We start from the raw sequence: 23,088 nt of genomic DNA on the forward strand, positions 1-23,088 counted from the left end.
TCATTAAGGATTACCACTTAAGATACCTTTTCGGTCTCGCATGTATAGATATTCTACTTGGGTTTTCAATCATAGTATATTAAGTTATTTTGAATAAATACTAAATTTCAGGTTATTAATTACTTGGTTAATTAATCAGATTAATCAATTGAATCATGCAAGATTTGTATAAAACACAAGTTTATTCTAATATTTACACAAACAATCAACTAACAATCTTAAAGAAAAAGATATAAATAAAAGAATAAAAAGAGATAAAGAATACTCATATATATGGCGATAAAAGTGTGGATCCGGAACATTCTCCGCCTACGAAAGTCTAATGTCGGAATAGGACCTTTCGATTAAGCGAACATGAAAAGAAAACTAAAAACTAAAATAAAAAGTTGAAATCTAAACAATAATATCTGTCTAAAAGAAATCCCCCTATATGGTTACAATGGCTTCTTTATATAGGCCACAATTGAGAACTTAAGTGCCTAAAATATCCTAGAAGTAATTTGAGTTTAATGGGACAAAGCAGCCCTAATTGGCTGTCAAAATGTGGTGCCTATAGTCCAAGAAATCGTCATGACGTCTAGGGTCTCCTCATCGTGACGTCAACCCTGTTTTGGCCTGGGGCAGCTTCGATGTTTGGTGTCGCGACATTGACAACCCAGTGCCACGACTTCAACTTTGTTTTTGCCCTGGAAGCTTCGATCTACATAGCCAAGTAACCTTATTCAAGCATCAGAAATGTAATAGAAAATACTAAAATGAGTAAATAATTGTAAAAAAAATAGTTATTACTGAAAAGATGATTTATCTTGTTAAACATTCTAAATTTACATGAAAAAATATGTAAATAACAATATATGTTATGGCAGATCACATGCCAGCTATACCCAACAAGTTCAATGTTTGTCAACATGGGTATTTCACTAACATGAGGTTTCAAGAATAATATTTAAGACATCACTATTTCATAATTTCTATATTTTCTATTCTTTTTTACCACATTTACAAATAATTCCTTTTATTCTTATAATTACACATGTCTCATAACTTACTAGGTCAGTTATATCACTTTTTTAATTCATCACTTTATCCTTCTTTATTTTTTTCATAATAATCACTTATGCTTATATTTGTTCATACTTATTTAATTGCCTTATCATATAACTAACAATTTCATAGAACTTAACATAATTAAGACTTTGTTTATCGTTGAGGTTGAAAAGCACTTTTTAACCCAAACCTTGATTTTCTAACAAAAAAATTTGGTAAACAAGTTGCTTTTCAAATCAAACATTGATTTTAAACTAGGGTTTTAATCCAAGCCAAAAAGGTAAAATTTTTAGCTTTTAGCTTTTGGAAAAGTGTTTTTCAATGAAGTTATCTTTTTATCCCTCGTTATATCTTCTTCTTTACAACATCATGTTTAAAATTGATATTTTACTTCTCAAAAGCACTTTTTTACAATAATGATAAACATTATCAAACTTTCTAAAAGAACTTTTTAAAAGTTTGTTTCACCACACTTTTCAACCTCAATGGTAAACTAGTGTTAAACTTTATATTTCTTAAAATTTAGTCTTTAGTTTACAACACTAAATCACATATCATAAATACTTGAATTACTTTCATCACTTTATTAATTTTCTTGATTACTTTACATACATAACTTTAAATTATCATTCTTTCTTGAATACATATAAACTCATTTAATTCATATAATTAACATTTTTCCTACTTAGATTTCCTTAGATAACAATATGAATTCTTTGAGTACTTGTTCCTTGCTTGAATATGCTTCCCTTCACATCTAGCTATTTATTCTTTTGTTTTCAACACCTTGTGAATAAACTTTCTTATCATTCTCTTCTTTAACATATCAAGAACAAAAAGTATACATATTAATACACATATCTAACATCACTTCCTTGCACTTTTTATTGAAATAAACATGATAATTGTAGATACTCAGTTTTGACTACTAATATTTTTATCTTTTCCTTGAGATAAATAATATTATATTTCAGGAAATTGTGCTACCAGGCATGGAACAATTAGCATTGTCGTTTCACTTAATATCTCTTTTGAAGTAACAATTCTTGTTTAAAATAGTTGTTGTTCACAAAAATTGTTGTTCGAGAATAACTATGTCCAGAATAGTTATGTCCAGAACACAGCTGTAGTTAGAACAACTGTCATCTAGTGTAGTTGTTATTGGAAAACAACTCTTGTTTAGAATAATGGTGTTTTAAGAATTTTTATGTTTAAAACAACATTGTTTGGAATATCTTGTATTCAGAGCAATTGTATTTTTCTTGAAGAGTCATTATTCAGAATGAGGTTTATCAAGAAAAGCATCATCATAGAACAAATCTTATTCGAAACAACCTCTACATTACAAAAAACTTTGTTGAGAACAATTCGCGTGTAGAACAAGTCCAAATAATTATTATTCAAGAACAACTCATCCAAGAACAACTACCATCTTATGTTTCAAACATGTTCCTCAAAAGATGTTTCACATGGTACCGCTTCAGCAAAATAGAAGAAGTGGAAGTAATCTCAGAATATGGTAAGGTTCTTGGGTTATCTTCACTCTTGGGATGTTCCAAAGAGCTTGTCTTGGTGGATCAAATATGGATATAGTTAAGAGGTTTTCCTCTTAATCTTTTCTTGAAACATTAAGTGTTTTTCCCTCTTTTTAAAAACATAGTAAATTATTCTTCACTATTCACCATCACCAGCAAAACCTTTCACTATCCATTCTTAATCATTAATGCAATTGTAACTGAAAAATATCTATTATTACTCTCATTAATTACCAACTTTGTAACTCTATTCTTGAAACACTATAAATAATAGTCTTTCACAATTGGTGAAAGGTCTTTTGGCACTTTGGAATTTTGACTCTCAAAGCTCACTCTAAACTTCTCTCAACTTGTTTTCTTTGCTTAGTCTTGTCGTGAGCCACATTCTCTTTCTCCACCTTAGTAACCACCACCTGTCGTTGTGCTCAGCGTTACTGGATCTGCTCTAGTCTTTCTTCCACTTTCTTTCGATACATCTTGTCCACTTGTTTGCAATGCTTCCTCTTTCCATCAAAGAACTCTCTACAATAACTTAACTTGATTATAAAATTCTCACCTTGTCACATTATTATTTCATCTCATCTTGATTTTCTCTTTACTCCAACATACACATATTATCTCTCCACTTGAATCTAACATTACTATGTTGTTGTACTCTTAATTTCACTGAAAATTTTTATTAAAAATTAATGGTTTCAAGGTAAGGTTGAATGGTTATGGTAAAAAGGGACCAATTTGTAAAAAAGAAAAGTTTTCTTTTCAAGAAAAGAAGATGATGTGTGAAGCATGAAAACATGAAGAGTTTTCTTGGTGTTTGTAGCAAAATATCTCTTTAATTAATTAATAAAATATTAAAATTTAACATAAAAACCTTTATGTGATAATGTTAATTCAATGGTTGAGATTTCATCTCAATTTCCAATTAAATCCAATGGCTAGAATTTATGTCAACAATTTTTCTATTGTCTAATTTAATTATATAATAATTATACATTTAATAAATTACCTTTTTGCCACTTTAAAATCTTTAAAATTTCTCTTGTGTCACTATACACTTTTGGTAATATTCACTTCTAGCCCTTCCACTTTTCTCTCCAATTCAATTTAATCATTTTATATTTTTAATCTCACACCTTGACCCCAACACTTTTTATAACCTTACGATTTAGTCGATACCTCAGATTAATTCCTATGAACACATCAGTCTTTTCAACTTCTTCCGTATCCAACTACTTTTTCTACTAACATTGATAAATCATATTTTATTTACTCTCATAAAACTAGCATGTATATTCCAAAAATTACACTACTTACGACCAAAGGGTTTTAGAGATGTTACAAACTAAGTTAAAAAAAAATTAAATACCAACTAAATACTTTGAAGGGGAAAACTGCATATCAACCAAAAAAAACTTAACAATAGTTTTACCCTAAATATTTTTTAAATTGAATTGAAAATACCCATGCACAAATCACCTATATAGCAACCAATAAGTAATTAGAAGAAGTAGAAGTGAAATTTTTTTCTGAAGCATTTAGATCAATTACGACTCTTAAAGTCGAAATTATTAAAAGACTTTATGTAAGTATCATTTTAACTTAAATAAAACTATATTCAAATCATAAAATAGTCGCACATATTATTATAATAAAAAATGGCCTATATAGCAGTGTCAAATCTCAAAGCATTCCTTCCTGCATCCAATCAAAATTTTGCCACTTTCTTTTTCTTCTCGAAATCGGTTGACGGGTTAAACAAAAATCTTTACCCAACCATCGAAGTAAGACATCTACCCAAAATATTGCATCCCCGCCACCTATCGTAGACTCCCTCAAGATCAACGAATGAAATCTAAACACGTCATCCACAATTGAACACGTTTAGACTATATCGACACGTGTCCTTCATTACGAAACGGCACCTTCGATTACATAGGAAAAGTTACCGTTGCAACCGGTAATTCTCACTCTGTCATTAGCGCTTGGTATATAAAGCGCCTCTTGAAAGCTTTCTTGCTACCATTTCTTTTTTTCAGTTTTCCAATTTGAGTTTTAAAAATTAAATAAATAAAAAAAAGACCTTTTGCTTTTGTATTTCCTTTTTCCTTTCTTCAGTCTGCGGTTTTGAGGTTGGTAGCTTCTGTTTATTTCCTTAATTAGTAATTTATTTTCTCTAGTTTTTTTGTTTAATCCTTTTTATTTACATATAGTAGTTTAATCTCGAATCTGCTTTGATCGATCTCCAGAATTAGGAAAGTTTGCTATTTCTTGTTTGAAGTGGTTCTTGCTAGCTATTTCTTGATCTTCCTTTTTAACTTGTTAGTAACGCTTTAATTAGCATTATTCTATTGGGTCCACTTGGGCTCTCTCACTTTTCTAGTTCAACTTCCACACTAAAATTTTTCGAGTGTTAAAAGTGATATGATTGCTAGCGGGAGGATTTTAGGTTTTAACATTCTAGTTAGAGATTCTTGGTTTAGCGAGTTGGGTCAGATTAGGGATTTCAGTTGTGTGTGCAGGTGGGGAGACATTTAAGGAAGTTAGTTTTAAAAAATGGGATTAGTCTAGGAAATCTTCCAAGGTGTTTCCAGTATTGATTGATTTATCTAGGTGGAATACTGTTTGAAAATTAGTAATTTTATTTTCTTGGAACACATGCAATTGGAATTCTAACTATTGTTATCTTGTTTTTTTCTATTATACAGTGTTTTTAGATTTCTGTTACAGATTGTTGGGGCCGTATTTATTATTAGAAAGGCCTGGCTCTGGATACCTATTTAGACTCCAGCCACCAGGGGGCGGTGTCTCCAATGGAACCTTCTCGGGGGGCTGGAGGGTTAACCCTGTCCTCTTCTAGTTCTGGAATTTTCTTCCAAGGAGATGGGCAGTCCCAGGCAGTTGTTAACTCTCGCATGAACTCACCTTATGAGAACTCTTCTGATTCAATTCCTGGAACTGGTTGTCATAATCTGGGTCCAGTTTCCGGGGACATGAATTGTACAGTGCTGAACAGTGTGGCAAACTCAGGACCTAGTGTTGGGGCTAGTTCCTTGGTCACAGATGCAAATTCGGTATTGTCAGGAGGTCCCCACTTGCAGAGAAGTTCTAGCTTCAATACAGATTCATATATGCGCTTACCAGCATCGCCCATGTCATTTTCCTCGAACAATATGTCAGGTTCATCAGTCATTGATGGATCCTCTGGAGGTCATCAAGAACCAAGTGTCCAACACATGCAGCAGAGCCAGCAACTTCAAGGGGCCTCAAGTGCTACATCTTTGCCCACATCACAAACTGGCCAAGTTTCACTTCCCATGGGTCCATGGGTCCAAGGGTCCTTCATGCAAGACTCTTGTAATCTATCCCAGGTGCGTAAGAAACCTCGAGTAGATGTCAAGCAAGAAGACTTTCTTCAGCAACAGATGTTGCAACAGCTGCTGCAAAGGCAGGATTTCATGCAGTTGCTAGGTCGAAACCCTCGATTACAAGATTTGTATCAGCAGCAGAGACTTGGGCAACAGCAACAAATGTTGCAGTCAATGCCACCTTCGCAGAGAGCCCACTTGCAGCAGCAACAAATTCAATTAAGGCAGCAATTTCCACAACAGGGCATGCAACAAGTAGCTGGAATGAAGCGTCCTTTTGATAGTGGTGTATGTGCTCGCCGGTTAATGCAATACCTATATCACCAACGGCAAAGGCCACACGTGAGTTAAAATTTTTGTCCACTGCATCTTGTGGCTAAGTATCTTGTATTTGAAATGGTTTCAGCTAACAATTTCAGCTCAATTATCTTCTTGGTGTGATTGTGAAGTTTTCTCATGTTTAACTTAGTTAAAAATATACTATGTGCTGTTGTGCATGCTCAATTATCTTTCTGTAATTCTGTCACGGTCTTTTGTGTTGACATTAACAAATTTTCAACTTGGTAAATGCTACAGTTCAAATTTTATTGAATCCTATCCTGTCTACTTAATTTTGTTGGACAATACAATTGCATACTGGAGGAAATTTGTGGCAGAGTATTATTCTACCCGTGCAAAGAAAAGATGGTGTTTATCAATGTATAATAATGTTGGCAGTCATGCACTTGGTGTTTTCCCTCAAGCAGCTATGGTTAGTCTTTATGCTGCTCTCTATTTTGTAGTTTGTAACATAAGAAAATTATATTTATATGACCAAGTCTGGGCTTTTCTACAAGTGTTGGGAGTAGTGGTAAAGCACATTGCACTCAGGTTTGAACTCTGGAAATGACATTGTTGGAGGGGCAACCACGAACCCTGAGATAATTACCTTCATGGACCGTAAAACAGGCACAGACGTGAAGGATACCTAAGTTATACCAATAATAATATGTCACTTTGATTCTTAAATTGTCTTCTAACATGTATTCTTTCACATAAAATTTCAGGATGCCTGGTATTGTGACATTTGTGGGTCTAAGTCTGGAAGGGGATTTGGTAAGAGATTTATGAGCATGTACTTTGTTGTAGAGCAATATTCTTTTAAATTAATTTTGGTAGGAAACACATTTTATAAATGGGGTACGGAAATAGACCTTACTGATTGTTTACTGGAGAAAGTTATTTGCAGTTAAAGCATTACTTCTTTTCATTGATTTTCAGATTTATCTCCTTCAGACTCATGATTATTGTTTTTTTCTTTTCTCTTGTGTGTACTGATGTTCTAGATTGTAGAGGGAAATGGATTTTTTGAATTATTAGGTTTATAGGCTCTAGAATCATTGATTTTTCTTTTCTCAGTGTAAACCTTTCTTGAATTAAGCTTTTTCATTTCTTGTTCTCCCAATTGGACAATGTGTTATATACCAGTGAATTGAAATTTATATGAATGGTTTCATAACTTTCTCTGGAACTGTAGATTCCAGGTCTAATACCCATGTTGTCTCATTAGTTACAGAACTTGTGCACTGTGCTGTAGCTTCAATATATATTTTTACTTAAAAAGTCACTTATAATTGCTCTGGCAACTTACTATTTGACCAATGACTTGATTTTGACTAACTAATTACTATCATTTTGACAGAGGCAACTTTTGAAGTACTACCAAGACTTAATGAAATCAAATTTAGCAGTGGAGCAATTGATGAGCTTCTGTTTTTGGATTTTCCACGCGAGTGTAGATTTCCTTCTGGGATGATGATGTTGGAATATGGAAAAGCAGTTCAGGAGAGTGTATATGAGCAGCTTCGTGTTGTGCGTGAGGGTCAGCTTCGAATCATATTTACTCAGGACTTAAAGGTTAACATAAATGAAAATTGTTCCATATTTTGAGTTGTTATGTTGCTTTAGTCTAGGAATAACCTATTGCACTCTCTTTTATGTAGATCTTGTCTTTGGAGTTTTGTGCACGTAGACATGAAGAACTTTATCCTCGTCGTTTAGTTGCACCTCAGGTACTAAAATTTGTAACTTATTAGACCTAACCTCTTAACTCAGTCTCATTCCTTTTCTATTTCTTCCTCACTAATCAAAAGTTAACGACATTGCTATTATAAATTTACCATGCAATTGGATGAGAATTTATGTTCCTTAAGATGATTCTGTTGTTCTTTTTGGTAGATAACCATATGTGTGCTACTGCTGGATATAATTATGGTTTTAAAGAGCATACAGTTGTACTTGAGTCTTTAAAGAATAGAAGTTGTATGAGTAGGACAATTGGAAGTTGTGAACAATGTCCAACATTTTACTATATTAATTTCAAGTGACATTATTATACCCTTGCTTTGTTTTCTTTACTTGGGTTTGCTTGGCTCTGATGGTAATTTCATGTAGAGCAAGTAGGGGAAAGATATATATTTTAGGGGGAAAATCAGAAATTGAATGAAAAAATGAGGGAGGGAAGGTGGAAGGAAGAAAGGAAATCAAGAGAGAAGTGGAAGAATCAGGGGTGAAAACCAAAGAACAATAGTGGGAGAATATCTCAATAGTCAATATTTCAAAAACTCAAAAATTCATCATCCAACACCTAATTGAAACAAGCACAAGTATCTATAACTAAATTAAAAAATCTAATAAAATCGAATACCAATTATAACACTAAAAGAAATAATTAGAAGAGAAATAAAATACTATTCAATCTGAAAGAACCTAAATATAGGTAAAGGTTACAACCAAATCGGGAAAGCATAAAATAAACACTTGAATAACATAATCCCTCAACCTTCATATATTTCCACCATATAAATGTTCTTGGGTTCAATGTGAAACTATATCCTTTAGAGATGAAATGCATGGGAGGTAATCTTTGCATGCAAGTTATGTAGCTATGTTTCACAAGTGATTGATATCGATTGTTGGCCCTATGTACGGGGATTTATGTAATAAGAGAGGTGCATTCAACATGGAGCTCAAATAATAATAGTACTTAAATTCTTATGAAAGAGAGCAAAGGGATTTGAAGTTCTTTTGTTGTGTGTTCTGAACTTGACAAAATAAATGAGTTGAAAGGTGAGAAGTGAAGACATAACAAGTCTTCCCTACCTAGTTTAGGAAAGGAGATGAGAAGGGAGTAGAGCAAACTATATAATTGATGTGCTATTGTTTGCATATCTAAGAAAATAATTACATTTCAAACCCTTTCAACTTGAAGTAATTTAAAAAATGAGGTGGGTTTAGTTTGCCTCCAATCTTTGCTATGCTATCTTTTAGGCTTTGCTTGGTAGGAAGGATGGAAAAGAGCAAGTATGAAAAATTTGTTAATTAAATGGTTAATATTCATAATCACTTTCCCACTTCGTAACTTCATTAATTTAACAACATTTCCATCCTCACTCTTTTCCATCCTTCATACCAAGCAGAACCTCAGTTCACCTCCAACCTCTACTCTGCTGTTATCTTTTAAAGTAGAAATTCAAACATTGTAGGATAAAAAACTCTAATCCTTTCTGTTCTACTATTTTTTTGGATGTGCTTGGTTGAGTGGAATAGTAGAATAATGGAAGGAGTGGAAAAGTAGAAAGAAAATAAATTGTATTTGGTAAGAGAAAAAGTGAGAGGAAAGAAAATAAGAGAACTAACTATTTTTCATCCTAATGCATAAAAATAAATCATTCCAAATTGGAATGATAAGAGGTTAGAAAATGAGAGGATTGAAATGATAGTGGGGTATATGTTGGTTCAATATTATGCAAATTTTAAAAGTTTCATTCTTTTCTCTTATTTTTCAATTTTACAAAGCAATGAATGAAAAGGAAATTACTCAATTCTTTCAATTTTTTCTTCCTACCAAGCACACCAATAGAAAGAAATATATATATGTTTTTATCTTTCTATCTTTCTACCTTTACAATTTTCCATCTTTTAAATTTTCTTTCTATTCTACCAAGTAAAGCATTAGTTCCTTTCCTTCCAAACAGGCCATAAATGTTGTGTTGAATCTACTGATAATGGGGAGCAGAACATCTTAAGAGGACCAAAAGATGTGAATCATTTTTGTTGCTTTTCTTTTGATCCTTTAATCTCTAAAATTGCATTCCTTTGGTAGGTGGAGTGCTTTTTAGTTTAACTTATCTCTGCTCGAAACTCTCCTGTAGTACATATTTCTTTCCATTTCCTGATCAGGTGCTCATTTTGTTCAAGTTATTTAAAGACACATGATATAATTTGAAATTTTAAATCATGCAGGTAAACCAGTTACTTCAGGTGGCACAAAAATGTCATAGCTCAATTTCTGAAGGCGGGTCTGACAGCGTTTCTCAGCAGGATTTGCAAACAAACAGCAACATGTCAGTTAAGCATACAATATTAGAAGTTTTTCATTCCATGAATTGGTGTTTCTTATCTGGTTCTTTTGGTTAGATCCTCTAAGATTTTAAGCAGATAAGTTGTTCCAAGTCATTGTAGTTAATCATACAATATTAGAAGTTTTTCATTCCATGAATTGGTGTTTCTTATCTAGTTCTTCTAGTTAGATCCTCTAAGATTTTAAGCAGATAAGTTGTTCCAAGTTATTGTCTGAGAAACCTGTGTGAAATTATCTCTCTTGTGTGCAATTTAGCCTGAGGGGCACAGCCCCAAAAGTTCAATTTTGTGGTGTAGTTTTAATTTAGTAATAGAAGCTTAGACTGGTTATTTATTTATTTTTAATTTAGTGAAGGTTTCAGTGAGTATTTTGGTTGCATCTTACTCATATCTATTACCTGGATATTAGGGTTCCACTGATGCAACGTTGATTGCTTTCTCAGGTTCCTGATGGCTGGACGACAGCTTGTCAAGAGTTTGGAGTTACAATCACTGAATGATTTTGGTTTCTCGAAAAGATATGTGAGATGTTTGCAGGTACAGTTTTGGTTTTGCGCATTAAATTCCTGTAAACAAATATTCTTTTTTGAGTTTCCTTACAGTTTGTGTAATTTGTTATAGATTGCTGAGGCTGTGATCAGCATGAAAGATCTGATAGATTTTTGTTGAGAACAAAAGGTTGGGCCTATTGGTAAGTGACTATTTCCCTTTCTGACCTCTGACATTTTGATATTTTTTCTATAAATTATAAAATTCATCTCTCTACTTGACAAAATTTTTAGAATTTGATCTTCATATTTTACGAAAATTGAAAAGTTAGTTTGGTCGGTAAACACATGAACTTGAAATGCTGATTTTTGCTAATTTGTTGCATATATAAATCACTTAACTACTACTGATACTTTCTTACATATAAATTGCTAAACGGCTAATTTCCAAGTCAACGATTTAACAGTAAGTGAAAAAACTCAGAGGAAAAATATTCTATATATTTATACTGCATAGTTTACAGATTATAAAGAGAGGAATAATTATTTTAAAGGAAACAATTCCTAATTTCCTAAGAATCAGTAATTGAGATTAGTTTCTATTTACAAGGGAACTACTAGTAATAAGGTAAGGTTTCTATCCTTAATTATAGGGATCCCAACACTCTCCCTCAAGCTGGAGTGTAGATGTTAATCAAACCTAGCTTGCCAATAAGTTCTTCAAACATGTTTCTGTTTAAACTTTTAGTTAACATGTCTACAACTTGTCTAGTAGGTAGGTAGGTGATGCATACTTCTCCTGAATGTATTTTTTCTTTTATAAAGTGATGATCTATTTCCACATGTTTGGTCCGATCATGATGCACAGGATTATGTGCTATGTTGACAGCAACCTGGTTGTCACAGTACATCTTCATAGGTCTGGTATAAGGCACTTTTAGTTCTCCCATAAGTCTTTGTATCCAAATTCCTTCGCATATACCATGAGATAGTGCTCGATACTTTGCCTCTGCACTGTTGCGTGCTACCACAGACTGTTTTTTGCTCCTCCACGTCACGATATTACCCCAAACATAGCTACAATAGCCACTTGTAGAGCGTTTATCATTAACAGAACCTGCCCAGTCTGCATCAGTGTAGACTTCCACGCTTCGGTTGACAGTCTTCTTGAAGTACAGACCTTTGCCAAGAGTTCCTTTTAGATATCTTAGTATTCTATATGCAGCTTCCAAGTGCTTCTCCCTCGGGGCATGCATATACTGACTAATAACACTCACACTGAAGGCTATGTCTGGACGGGTGTGAGATAGGTAGATGAGCCTTCCTACTAGACGTTGATATCTCCCCGTCGATTTTTTCTCCATCCTCATTAGTTCCCAATTTAAGGATAAACTCCATAGGAGTTTCGGCTGGTTTGCTGCCCATCAAACCAACTTCCGACAGTAGATCAAGAACATATTTCCTTTGGGAAATGTAGATACCTTTTTCCGACCTTGCTACCTCCATACCAAGAAAATATTTAAGACTCCCCAAGTCTTTAAGTTCAAACTCTGTACCAAGAAATTCTTTCAATCTCAATATTTCACTAGTCATTTCCTGTTAATATTATATCGTCGACATAAACGATAAGGATGCAACATTTACCCTCTTCCGAGTGCTTGTAGAACATGGTGTGGTCTGCTTGTCATTGAATGTAATTTTTGCTAGTCATAGCTTTTGCAAATCGGTTGAACCACGCTCGTGGAGATTGTTTCAGCCCATACAAGGATTTCTTCAACTTACACACTTGGTCCTTGTTTTCTTCAAACCCGGGTGGGAAATCCATGTACACCTCCTCATTTAATTTCCCGTTGAGAAAAGCATTTTTTACATCCAATTGAGTCAAGTGCCAATCAAGGTTGGCAGCAAGAGATAGCAGAACCCGAACGGTGTTTAGTTTGGCAACCGGTGCAAACGTCTCATTGTAGTCAAGATCATAAGTTTGGGTGAATTCCTTAGCCACAAGTCGAGCTTTGTATCGGTCAATACGGCCATCGGGATTAAATTTCGTAGTGAAAATCTATTTGCACCTTATGGTTTTTTTCCCTTTAGGTAGAACCGAGACTTCCCATGTTTCATTGTTTTTGAGGGCCTTCATTTCTTCCATCACGGCTTGTCTCCACTCAGCTGATTCAAGAGCCTCTTCTATATTTTTTGGAGTTTTTATAGAATCAACATTAGTCACAAAAGCTTTGTAAGACTCAGATAAATTTCCATAGGATACAAACCGAGAAATAGGATGTTGAGTGCAGCTCCTTGTACCCTTTCGAACTGCAATTGGAAGATAGATGGATGGTGAAGGAGGTGGGACTTCTGTTTCAGAACAGTCCTCGGTTGGAGATGTAATTGGCACTACTGTATCAGTTTCAGGAGAACGATTCTGTCGGGAGTAAACCTGTATTTGCTGTTTTCCTTGATCAGGTGGCTGTTGTACTTCGATGGAGGTATTGTTATCGGGAAGGACAGTGTTAAACCCTTGCTGCGCAGGGGAAACAACAACTAAATTTGGAATAGGTTTATTTGTGATAGTAGTAGTAGGATCAGGAGGTATAATGAGGAGAGTATTAAGGGTCTCATCTTCATTAAAAATCTCCCCCTGAAGATGAGATGCTGCAAAGTATGGTTCATTTTCGAAGAAGGTAACATCCCGAGAGAAACATTCGGCGCAATGTTGGTGAGTAACACTTATAGCCTTTTTGTGTAGGGGAATATCCAATGAAGATGCAGGTGTGGGCTCGAGGATCAAGTTTGGATTGATTTGGTTGATGGTTATGGACAAAAGTTTTACAGCCGAATATTTTGGCTGGAAGATTAGGAACATGAAATAGAGGGAAGGCCTTTAAAAGAGTATTTAGAGGTGTTTGGAAATTGAGGATCTTTGATGGCATTCGATTTATGAGATAACAGGCAGTGAGGACAGCTTCTCCCTACAAGTATTTTGGAACATTCATGGTGAACATTATAGCTCGAGCCACATCAAGGAGATGATTTTTTCTCTCAGAGATCCCGTTTTGTTGAGGAGTGTCAGGACAAGAGCTTTGGTGTATAATGTCTTGGTCAAAAAGGTATGGACTTAAGACAGAGTTAAAGTATTCTCTCCCATTGTCAGTACGGAGGGTATGTATGGTAGAGTTGAATTGGGTTCGAATCATTGAGTGAAAATTTTGGAATACTTTAGGTGTTTCAGATTTTTCTTTGAGTAGATAGACCTAACAGATCCTAGTATGATCATCAATGAAGGTTATAAACAATCTAGCCCCTATAATATTTTTCACTCGACTGGCTCCCCATAGGTCACTGTTGATTAATGAAAAAGGTTGGGACTGAATATGTGGTTTTAATGGGTATGGCACACGGGTATGTTTAGATAATTGACAAATTTCACACTTCAAGGAATTAATACTTTTATTTCGAAATAACAGCGGAAGATGTTTTTTCAAATACACAAAGTTTGGATGTCCTAACCTACGGTGTCATAACATAATAGTGTCCTCTTTTGAAGTGGATAGAGCCCATCCCCCTTGTGTACTGTTTTTAGTCCATCATCAACTTTAGCAGTGCCAATCATCCTCCCCGATTTCTATTCCTGTATCACAACCAATTGCAGAAAATTCAGCAAGAACTTTTTCATCCTTAGTAAGTTTACTAATTGAAAGTAAATTACAGGACATGGACTATCAAGAGAAAAACTCTTTGTCATTTGTACTTCTCCTATTCCAGCCACATGTGAGTAAGAACCATCAGCTATGCGGATTTGGGATTTGTTATGACAAGGAGTGTAGGTGTGAAACAACGTGGAGTCACCTGTCATGTGATCGGAGGCACCCGAATTGAGTATCCAAGGAGATTGATTATTAGATTCAAAAGTAATGTTGAGGGCAGTACCTTGAGTGGCTACAGATCCATGAGTAGTGGGACTACCAAGTATCTTATGGAGAGTCTCAAGCTGTGTTTTGGTTAAGCGAACATCAAGAACATCATCTGCAGTAGTGGAGGATAACATGGCAGTCTTATTAACCTTTTGTTTTTTTTCAGGATAGCCATGGAGTTTGAAGCATTTTTCTTTTGTATGACCAACACGATTGCAGTGACTACACCATGGTCTTGTTGATACAGAATCATTTCCAGCACGTTTTTGTGGCTGTGGACCTTTGGAGATGAGAGCAGAGGATTTAGTAGGACGGTTAGAAATCGGGGTCATAGGTTTAGGTTCATTTGAATCTCCCATCATGACAAGACGACGCTTTTCTTCTCTTCTAACTTCTGCAAATGCTTCACTGATCGTTGGGAAAGGTGATTTGCCCAGAATTCGGCTACTGATCTCATATAACTCACGGTTCAGTCCTGCTAAAAACTCATAAAGACGTTCATCGTTGAGATGGGTCATAAACCTGTTGTGTTCTAAGCCTTAACGCAATCTGTCTCATAGTACATATCTAGTTCTTGCCACAATTTTCAGATTGTTGTAGTAGTGAGTTACCTCGAGTGTTCCTTGTCGGATATCCTTTACCTTAAGCTTGATCTCAATTACTTGGGAGGCGTTTCCAAAATCTGAGGAGTTTTCTTTGATTGCATCCCACGTCTTTTGCAATTTTGAAAAAAAGATAGGTGCGACTTATATGGCCTTCCATCGAAATGATTAGCCAAGACATTACAATTAAATTGTTGAGTTCCCAAGTGGCATAAGTAGGATCTGCTATGGTTGGTCGTGGAATTTCTCCATTGATGTATCCTAATTTGCCACGACCACGAATCACCATAAGAACCGATTGAGACCATTGCAGGAAGTTTTTCCCATTTAGCCGATGATTAGTGATTATAAGGGATGAATTAATTTCACCTTGAGTGATTCTCTGATTGATATTCTGAGTCATTTGTGATGTCTCGGTTTCAGAGAAATTTTCACTGATATCACCCATTGGAGGACTAAACCGAAGGAATTTTTAGGAAGGGAAATTAGAGAAAAAAAATAGGAGCGAATGAATCCTAAAGCCCTGATGCCATGAAAAAACTTAGAGGAAAAATTTTCTGTATATTTCTACTGCTTTAGTTTACAGATTATAAAGGGAGGAATAATTATTTTAAAGGAAACAATTCCTAATTTCCTAAGAATCAGTAACTGAGATTAGTTTCTATTTACAAGGGAACTACTAGTAATAAGGTAAGGTTTCTATCCTTAATTATAGGAATTCCAATAGTAAGATGTAAGAGTGTTACCCAATTGGACTAACTTCTCAGTTTCGGAAAGTAGGAGGACCAAATCCTGACAAACTAAAATAAAGGGGCTAACTTTTCAGTTTTCATAAAGTAGAGCGATTAAATTCATAAATAGATGATCTCTCTTTTGTTCATCTCATCTATTGACGGGCAATAATGGAATTGTATTATAATAACTGTCATATAATGTGGCATACTTGCTTTATTTAAAAACAAAATAAAATCATTCTAAGTGTTTTTTCTATTTGATTGGGTGGTATTTAGTTAAGAGATCCAAGAGGAAGTAACTACTTTTATGTAGCATGGGAATAATATTTAGCTGCTCCATTTTTGCTTTTTAAGAAAATCATCAGATTTGTAAAGATTGTGGCCATCACCTGGTTACTGTTCCCTTTATTAAGGAGAAAGCTTGCATGCTTTGCTTTTCATGGGAACTTTCTAGATAGCCTTTGTCTTCATCCCCTGATTCTTTCACAATAAACTTCTTAAGCCCCTTCTGTTTTCACCACTTGGAATTTTGCAACCACTGGGAAAAGAAAATGTTCGAGGTGAATTATTCTCGTTTTAGACTAAACATCTCCATGTATCTGGAATTTTAATCTGCTAAAATCTTGGTGGTTCTACAGTTTAGTTAATGTGAATTGAGAGAGAACCATTACAGCTTTGATTCTGTCTGTCTGTTTGCTTAAGCACAAAATCTGCAGATGGCTTGAAAAACTATCCTCGACATGCCACTGCAGCCAAGCTCCAAATGCAAAAAATGCTGGAAATGGAGCAACTAGCCAACGTTCAGGGTCTGCCAACAGAGAGGAATACACTCAATAAGCTGATGGCATTGCATCCTGGAATAAACAATCAAACAGGCAACAACCATAACATAGTCGGTCGGGGAGCTTTAAGCAGTTCAGCACAAACTGCTTTAATACTTACTAACTACCAGAATCTGCTTGTTAGGCAGAATTCGATGAATTCAAAGCCTAGCCCTCTTCATCAGGAAGCCTCGTCTTCCTTCAATAATTCTAACCGAAGTCCATCCTCAAATTTCCAAGGTCGTGCTGCATTGTTACCAAGTTCCATGCATACCCTGCCTGTTAGTGGCTTATCAAGTCCGCATGTACTAGCTCAGCAGCCTCAACTGCAGAGGCATACATTAACCGTCACTAACTTAATTCAACAGAACCATCTGCTACCCTCTCAGAGTAACCAGGCTTTACAACAGAAAATGATACGACAGCTGCTCCATGAGATTCCCAATAATAATACGGGAGTTCAGCAGCAGTCCTGGAGTGGGCAGAGTGAGAATGCGAGCATGGGAAGAAATGGAATGGGCTTCGGAAGCAACACCACTGCTGCAGCTACCTCTAATATGTCGGGAAGTGTTGCAAGGGCTGCACCAAGTCAAAGCAACAGTTACCGAGCTGCTTCAAACAGTGACTCTACCCCAGCTGATGGCAACAATGTATCCACCCAGAGAGCACCTGATTTGCCTCAGAATCTTCATTTGCAAGATGATATTATGTCGGATATAGCTCATGAGTTAACGGAAAATGGGTTTTTTAACTGTGACGTAGATGATCATACGAATTATGGGTGGAAGGCATGACTTTGTTTGGTCTAATAAATGGCTTCCGTTGTGTGAGTGTCGGGCAAATTTTTGTATAGAATACTGGAAATAGCTGTATTTTTCTTTTCTTTCTAGTATCCGGGCCTCTTTAACATGGCATTGTTGCGACATCACTTGCTTTGTGCTTGACTTGGTATTTGGGGATCTTTGTATCATTTTCAACAAGTGTAATCTATTGAACGAACTTGAGAAGAGATTTAGTTTCTTATTAATATATAATATTTGCCTGTTTCACTGCCCCACTATCATGATTCCTTGCGTCGCTTGTATGAGAATTTCTAAAGCAATTAAACATTTCAAAGAAAAGCTGTGATATCCTGGATGGCAAACAGTTTACAACTCTAGCAATGCTTCAATTATAGGCATGGCGTAAAGTCTTAAGTGATTTCTTCTGACGGAAGAAGTGGGCATCATGTCCCATTTCAGCTTACCTCACATGCATACCGATAGAAAAACGCACCCACCAATTTGTTATGCTGATGCTTGATGCTTGATGCCTTAGCTAACAGTTCGTATAACGTTTTCTATTGTATTTATAATTATTTTAAAGTTGTCCAAGATATTCCCGAGAAAGTTCATATAAAGCATCCATTTTTCGTTAGTCGGTGGGTCTCTCGATTATAAGTTGGAGAGTGAGTTAATCTATTATAAAAGTGAACAATTTAATCCAAATAAACTTTACTTGAGTATAACCTTGAACTTTAGAAAATTTTGTTTATTGTGCTTAAACATGACATGAAAAAAAAAAAACAGAAAATTAAATTCAACATTATTCAAAACACGATAGTGCTTAAATTGTTCAATTTTTTTATATTGATTTAAAAACTTTAATTGAGAAGTTAATTTTTTTAATATTTAACTTTACTCCCGTTTAAAAGTTTAAATATATAGCAATTATTTCATCATATTTATATATACTAGAACTAAATTACTTGCTTTTATAGTTGAATTGCCGAATAATTTAACCTCTATTATTATTTTTTTGGTCTGGACTCTTATCTAGCAACTCAATTTGAAGACAAGAGTACTGATAGATTGAAAAATTGTAAGGAGTTTTCATGTCAATGAGTTATAGAAAGTGTTTAAAATGAACCAAACCGGGAGTGAGTTTGAACTTTAAAATGAATTCTTACTTTGCAGCAATGGAAGAGCTACCTTGCACATTGTCCTCTCATGAGTCAGAACAAAAGAAAGCCTTAAAATATAATCGAGCAATTGGAATTTCTGGTGACATATGGGAAAATTAAGATTATATGCCGATTTCAAGAAAAATAAGGAAATATAGGCTGAAATTTTGATCATTTAGTGAAATAGGTTACTTTTTCGTAGATGTGAAAAATGTGTCCTGAGAACAGCGTTTTTCAAAAAAATGCTTTCTATAAAAGCGCTTTCTTTTGACATGTCATCTTTTTTTGAACAATTTCATTATATGTTCTAATCATATCTATTTTTTTTATACAAGAAAATGCCTAGAATTACCCATAATCGCTCATCAACCCATAAATAGGAAGATCATGCGCTTTAACGCACCAACATCCTCCTGTATTGGCACTAGAATTATATCTTCCTTCCATCGGGTTGAACATAAATCTTTCTGGAACCTGAAAGTTAAGAACATTTTCAGTAACAAAATTAAAATGGAGGATTTCTTTCAATGCATTGCTTACATGATCTTGGAACAATTCAAAGATGTTGCAGTTCGTATAAGCATAATGAATATTAAGCGTTCCTTCCGAAAGATGTAAACTCAAGTTAACTCCGGGATCAAAAACAAGATTTTGTCTTACCATTTCAATCTGACTCTAGAGTTTCATAGCTGGCAACATAAAAGAAACATGGAGTAATTGAAAGTTATAATCATGCAAGACATTCTTAAATCCTTTCAACCAAAATAGAGAACAAAAATCTCCGAAATCAAAGAGTTGATTTTGACTTTGTACATCATTAGAATTCACATACATTGTTTTCCAAAATAATGATAAATCATGGAGCAAATGAAAGTGTCCAACGTAGTTAAACAAAGTAAAATCATGATGATCACCTTCTCTCAACAATAACTTAGGAAAACATGCTCCGGGTTTAAACCCATGATTTTGATCCCTTATTTTTTAATACAACGAAAACTTTTCATTCAACAACAATTCACACATGTTTAAAAAATATGATTTTGGCTTGGATATGTTCAAACAATCAAAAATTTCAAAATTCCTTCGAACAGGCAGAGATATCCATGAAGTTTTCTCACATTGATTTAAAGAATTCACATAGCATTCTAAATCAAACAGATTAAGCTTATCTCGTGACAATTCTTTATCACTTACAACAATCAAGTGTTGTTGGTTTATGTTTGAAACAATAACAAAAATGTCCAAATCAACATGCAATTTGATGTTATTCGAATAAACACAAAACAAATAATTAGACAAACACCTTAAGAAACTATTCGGGACAAAATCAGCAACTTGATTCAACGAACAAAACAGGTTGTCGTGAAGAATTTTTTTGAGATTAAAGACATTGGTACATTTGTCAACGAAATTCAAAAGAATACCAACTTGATTGAATCTCGAGAGATTCCTTACCTTTCTTCCCTTCGGAGACTTGAAGAATATGTTTACTCCCCAACATACCTTTTTTGATTAATTGGAATCGTCTCTTGTCGGTAAGGTAATGAAGTTGGAACTTGTCTTTAGGTGGAATTTTATAAACCTGAAATGAAAAGAAATCAAAAGGTAGACTTGAATGTGGGTTAGCAAAAATAGTCCTCCCCTTTGTTTGACTACTCTCTTCACTCGTTTCTTTTTCAAGCTCTCTTTCTTTTTCCACACTTTCTTTTATTTCTTCGATCTCATTTTCCTCTTTTTCTCTTGCATAAAAATTCCATTTTTCAGACTCACTATCTCTTTTTCTTTCTTTTTCTTCTCGTTTTTGTACTTCACTTTATTTTACCTCACTCACTTCCAACTTTTTTTTTCCTTATTTTTTTCTGAATTCTTTTCTTTTTCTTTTTCATTTCTTTTTCTCTTGCACATTTCTCTCGATTTTTCAACAGACTCTTTCAATCTAAGTTAGTCATCATGGACTTGCTTCGGTGTAAGAGGAGCTAAGGTATGCCTATTGGCATAACCATCATGGATAACCCTTCGGTCTGGGTACCTCATCGCATGCAATCTCGTTTGGGTATTTACCAATGGAAAAGGCAACGATCACTTGTTTGGTAACCTTGAGTTCGCCTCCGTCGTTAAGCCATTGCCGCTTATAGGGGTGCTGATGCTTGGTAGTGGTTAAACCAAGCTTTCCCACCATCATAGTGCTGGCCACATTTGTGCAACTCCCACCGTTAATGATTACAATACAGACTTTACCTTGCACACTACAAACTTTACGTTTGTGCGATCATACAAGCACTAATGCACCTGATCCCATAAGAACTGCGCAGTTAAGTGCCTTTGGGCGAGAGTAGTACTAGAACGGGTGATCCCCTAGGAAGTACTAGTGTTGCACCCCTCTCATTTTATTTTATATAATTTTTTTAGTTGCATTTTCTAAACATCATTTATCTTGCTCAATCTATTTAGATAAAGGCTACCCCGTATCACACTTACACCTCGAATTTGAATGAAAATCCATCCAAATAATGTTTCAAATGACTTATTTCGCAAAATGCAAATAACTAATTAAATAAATGATGTTTAGAAAATGAATCTAAAAAAATTATATAAAATCAAATGGGAGGGGTGCAACACGAGGACTCCCAGGAGGTCACCCATCCTAGTACTACTCTCGCCCAAGCACACTCGACTGCGGAGTTCTGATGGGATCCGATGCATTAGTGCTGGTATGATCGCACCCGTGAACTCTTGCGCAATCTATTTATATGAAGGATGCCCCTTATCGCACTTGCACCTCGAATTAGTTACATGATGTTTAGAAAATGCCAATAACTAATTAGTTACATGATGTTTAGAAAATGCAACTAAAAAAAATTATATGATGATGGGAGGGGTGCAACACGAGGACTTCCCAAGGAGGTCACCCATCCTAGTACTACTCTCGCTCAAGCACGCTTAGCTGCGAAGTTCTAATGGGATCCGATGCATTCATGCTAGTAAGATCGCAACTATCAACTCTTGCGCAATCTATTTATGTAAAGGCTACCCCTTATCGTACTTGCGCCTCGAATTTGAATAGAAATTCGACCAAATAACGTTTCAAAAGATTTACTTCGCAGAATGAAAATAACTAATTAGTTACACGATGTTTAGAAAATGCAACAAAAAGAATTTTTTTGTTCTGAAATAAAATGGGAGGGGTGCAACACGAGGACTTCCCAGGAGGTCACCCATCCTAGTACTACTCTTGCCCAAGCACGCTTAACTGTAGAGTTCCAACGGGATCCGGTGCATTAGTGCTAATATGATCACACCCGTCAACTCTTGCGCAATCTATTTATATAAAGGCTACCCCTTAACGAATTTGCACCTTGAATTTGAATGAAAATTTGACCAAATAACCTTTCGAATGATTTATTTCGCCAAATGCAAATAAGTAATTAGTTACACGAAGTTTAGAAAATGCAACTAAAAAAATTATATCAAATAAATCGGGAGGGGTACAACACGAGGAGTTTCCAAGAGGTCACCCATCCTAGTAGTACTCTCGCCTAAGCAATCTTAACTGCGGAGTTTTGATAGGGTCCGGTGAATTAGTCCTGGTTTGATCACACCTGTAAACTCAGGCGCAATCTATTTATATAAAGGCTGCCCCTTATTGCACTTGCGCCTAGAATTTAATTGCGAATTCGACCAAATAACGTTTCAAATGATTTCCTTCGCAAAACACAAATAAGTAATTATATACACGATGTTTAGAAAATGAAACTAAAAAAAATTATATGAAATAAAATGGGAGGACGCAACATGAGGACTTCCTGGGAGGTCACCCATCCTTGTACTACCCTCACCCAAGCTTGCTTAACTGTAGAGTTCTAATGGGATTTGGTGCATTAGTGCCAGTATGATCGCATCTGTCAACTCTTGCGCAATATTGATTACAAATTTGATCAAATAACGTTTCAAATGATTTGTTTCGCAAAAGGCAAATAGCTAATTATTTATATGGTGTTTAGAAAATGCAACTAAAAAAATATGAAATAAATGGGAGAGGTGCAACACGTGGACATCCTAGGAGGTCACCCATTCTAGTACAACTCTCGCCCAGGCACGCTTTATAGCGGAGTTCTGATGGGATCTAGTGCATTAGTGCTTGTATGATCGCACCCGTCAACTTTTACGCAATCAATTTATATAAAAGCTGCCCCATACTGTACTTGACCTCGAATTTGAATGCAAGTTCGACCAAATAACGTTTCA

The 23,088-nt window shown here is 35.1% G+C and overlaps 1 protein-coding gene, 2 non-coding genes and 5 pseudogenes across 6 annotated transcripts; 1 reads left to right on the top strand and 7 right to left on the bottom strand.

Moving 5' to 3' along the window:
* The first annotated feature begins 4,756 nt into the window (after positions 1-4,756).
* LOC107892050 (probable transcriptional regulator SLK2) lies at positions 4,757-17,950 on the top strand (annotated as a pseudogene).
* Positions 11,474-16,812, bottom strand: LOC107892049 (uncharacterized). Of its 4 annotated transcripts, XM_041101836.1 has the most exons (3): positions 14,761-16,812; positions 14,582-14,679; positions 14,422-14,461 (listed from the first exon to the last, which is right to left on the bottom strand). In XM_041101836.1, exons 1-3 carry the CDS (start codon positions 15,260-15,262, stop codon positions 14,456-14,458), a joined length of 606 nt encoding a protein of 201 aa, XP_040957770.1. In that variant the 5' UTR covers positions 15,263-16,812; the 3' UTR covers positions 14,422-14,455. The 4 variants fall into 4 exon arrangements, with proteins under 4 accessions (XP_040957766.1, XP_040957767.1, XP_040957770.1 ...); XM_041101832.1 differs by having other exon boundaries at positions 11,474-14,679; XM_041101833.1 differs by having other exon boundaries at positions 14,400-14,679.
* Positions 17,951-21,450: 3,500 nt separating the features above from the next.
* LOC121221983 (5S ribosomal RNA) lies at positions 21,451-21,568 on the bottom strand. Its single transcript, XR_005919152.1, has one exon. It is a non-coding gene; the product is annotated as a 5S ribosomal RNA (ribosomal RNA).
* Positions 21,569-21,718: 150 nt separating this feature from the next.
* LOC121221787 (uncharacterized) lies at positions 21,719-21,838 on the bottom strand (annotated as a pseudogene).
* Positions 21,839-22,025: 187 nt separating this feature from the next.
* On the bottom strand, positions 22,026-22,144 carry LOC121221578 (5S ribosomal RNA). The gene has a single exon (XR_005918966.1). It is a non-coding gene; the product is annotated as a 5S ribosomal RNA (ribosomal RNA).
* Positions 22,145-22,325: 181 nt separating this feature from the next.
* On the bottom strand, positions 22,326-22,444 carry LOC121221279 (uncharacterized; annotated as a pseudogene).
* A 181-nt stretch (positions 22,445-22,625) lies between these two features.
* On the bottom strand, positions 22,626-22,744 carry LOC121221822 (uncharacterized; annotated as a pseudogene).
* A 134-nt stretch (positions 22,745-22,878) lies between these two features.
* Positions 22,879-22,997, bottom strand: LOC121221848 (uncharacterized; annotated as a pseudogene).
* Positions 22,998-23,088: the final 91 nt, after the last annotated feature.

This window comes from Gossypium hirsutum, chromosome D09 (genome assembly GCF_007990345.1).
Source record: "Gossypium hirsutum isolate 1008001.06 chromosome D09, Gossypium_hirsutum_v2.1, whole genome shotgun sequence".
Classification (NCBI taxonomy): Eukaryota; Viridiplantae; Streptophyta; class Magnoliopsida; order Malvales; family Malvaceae; genus Gossypium; species Gossypium hirsutum.

Excerpts from the sequence above, each read along its gene's own strand:
- LOC107892049 (XM_041101832.1), bottom strand. The coding sequence starts at position 13,696 with ATGTTCCTAATCTTCCAGCCAAAATATTCGGCTGTAAAACTTTTGTCC.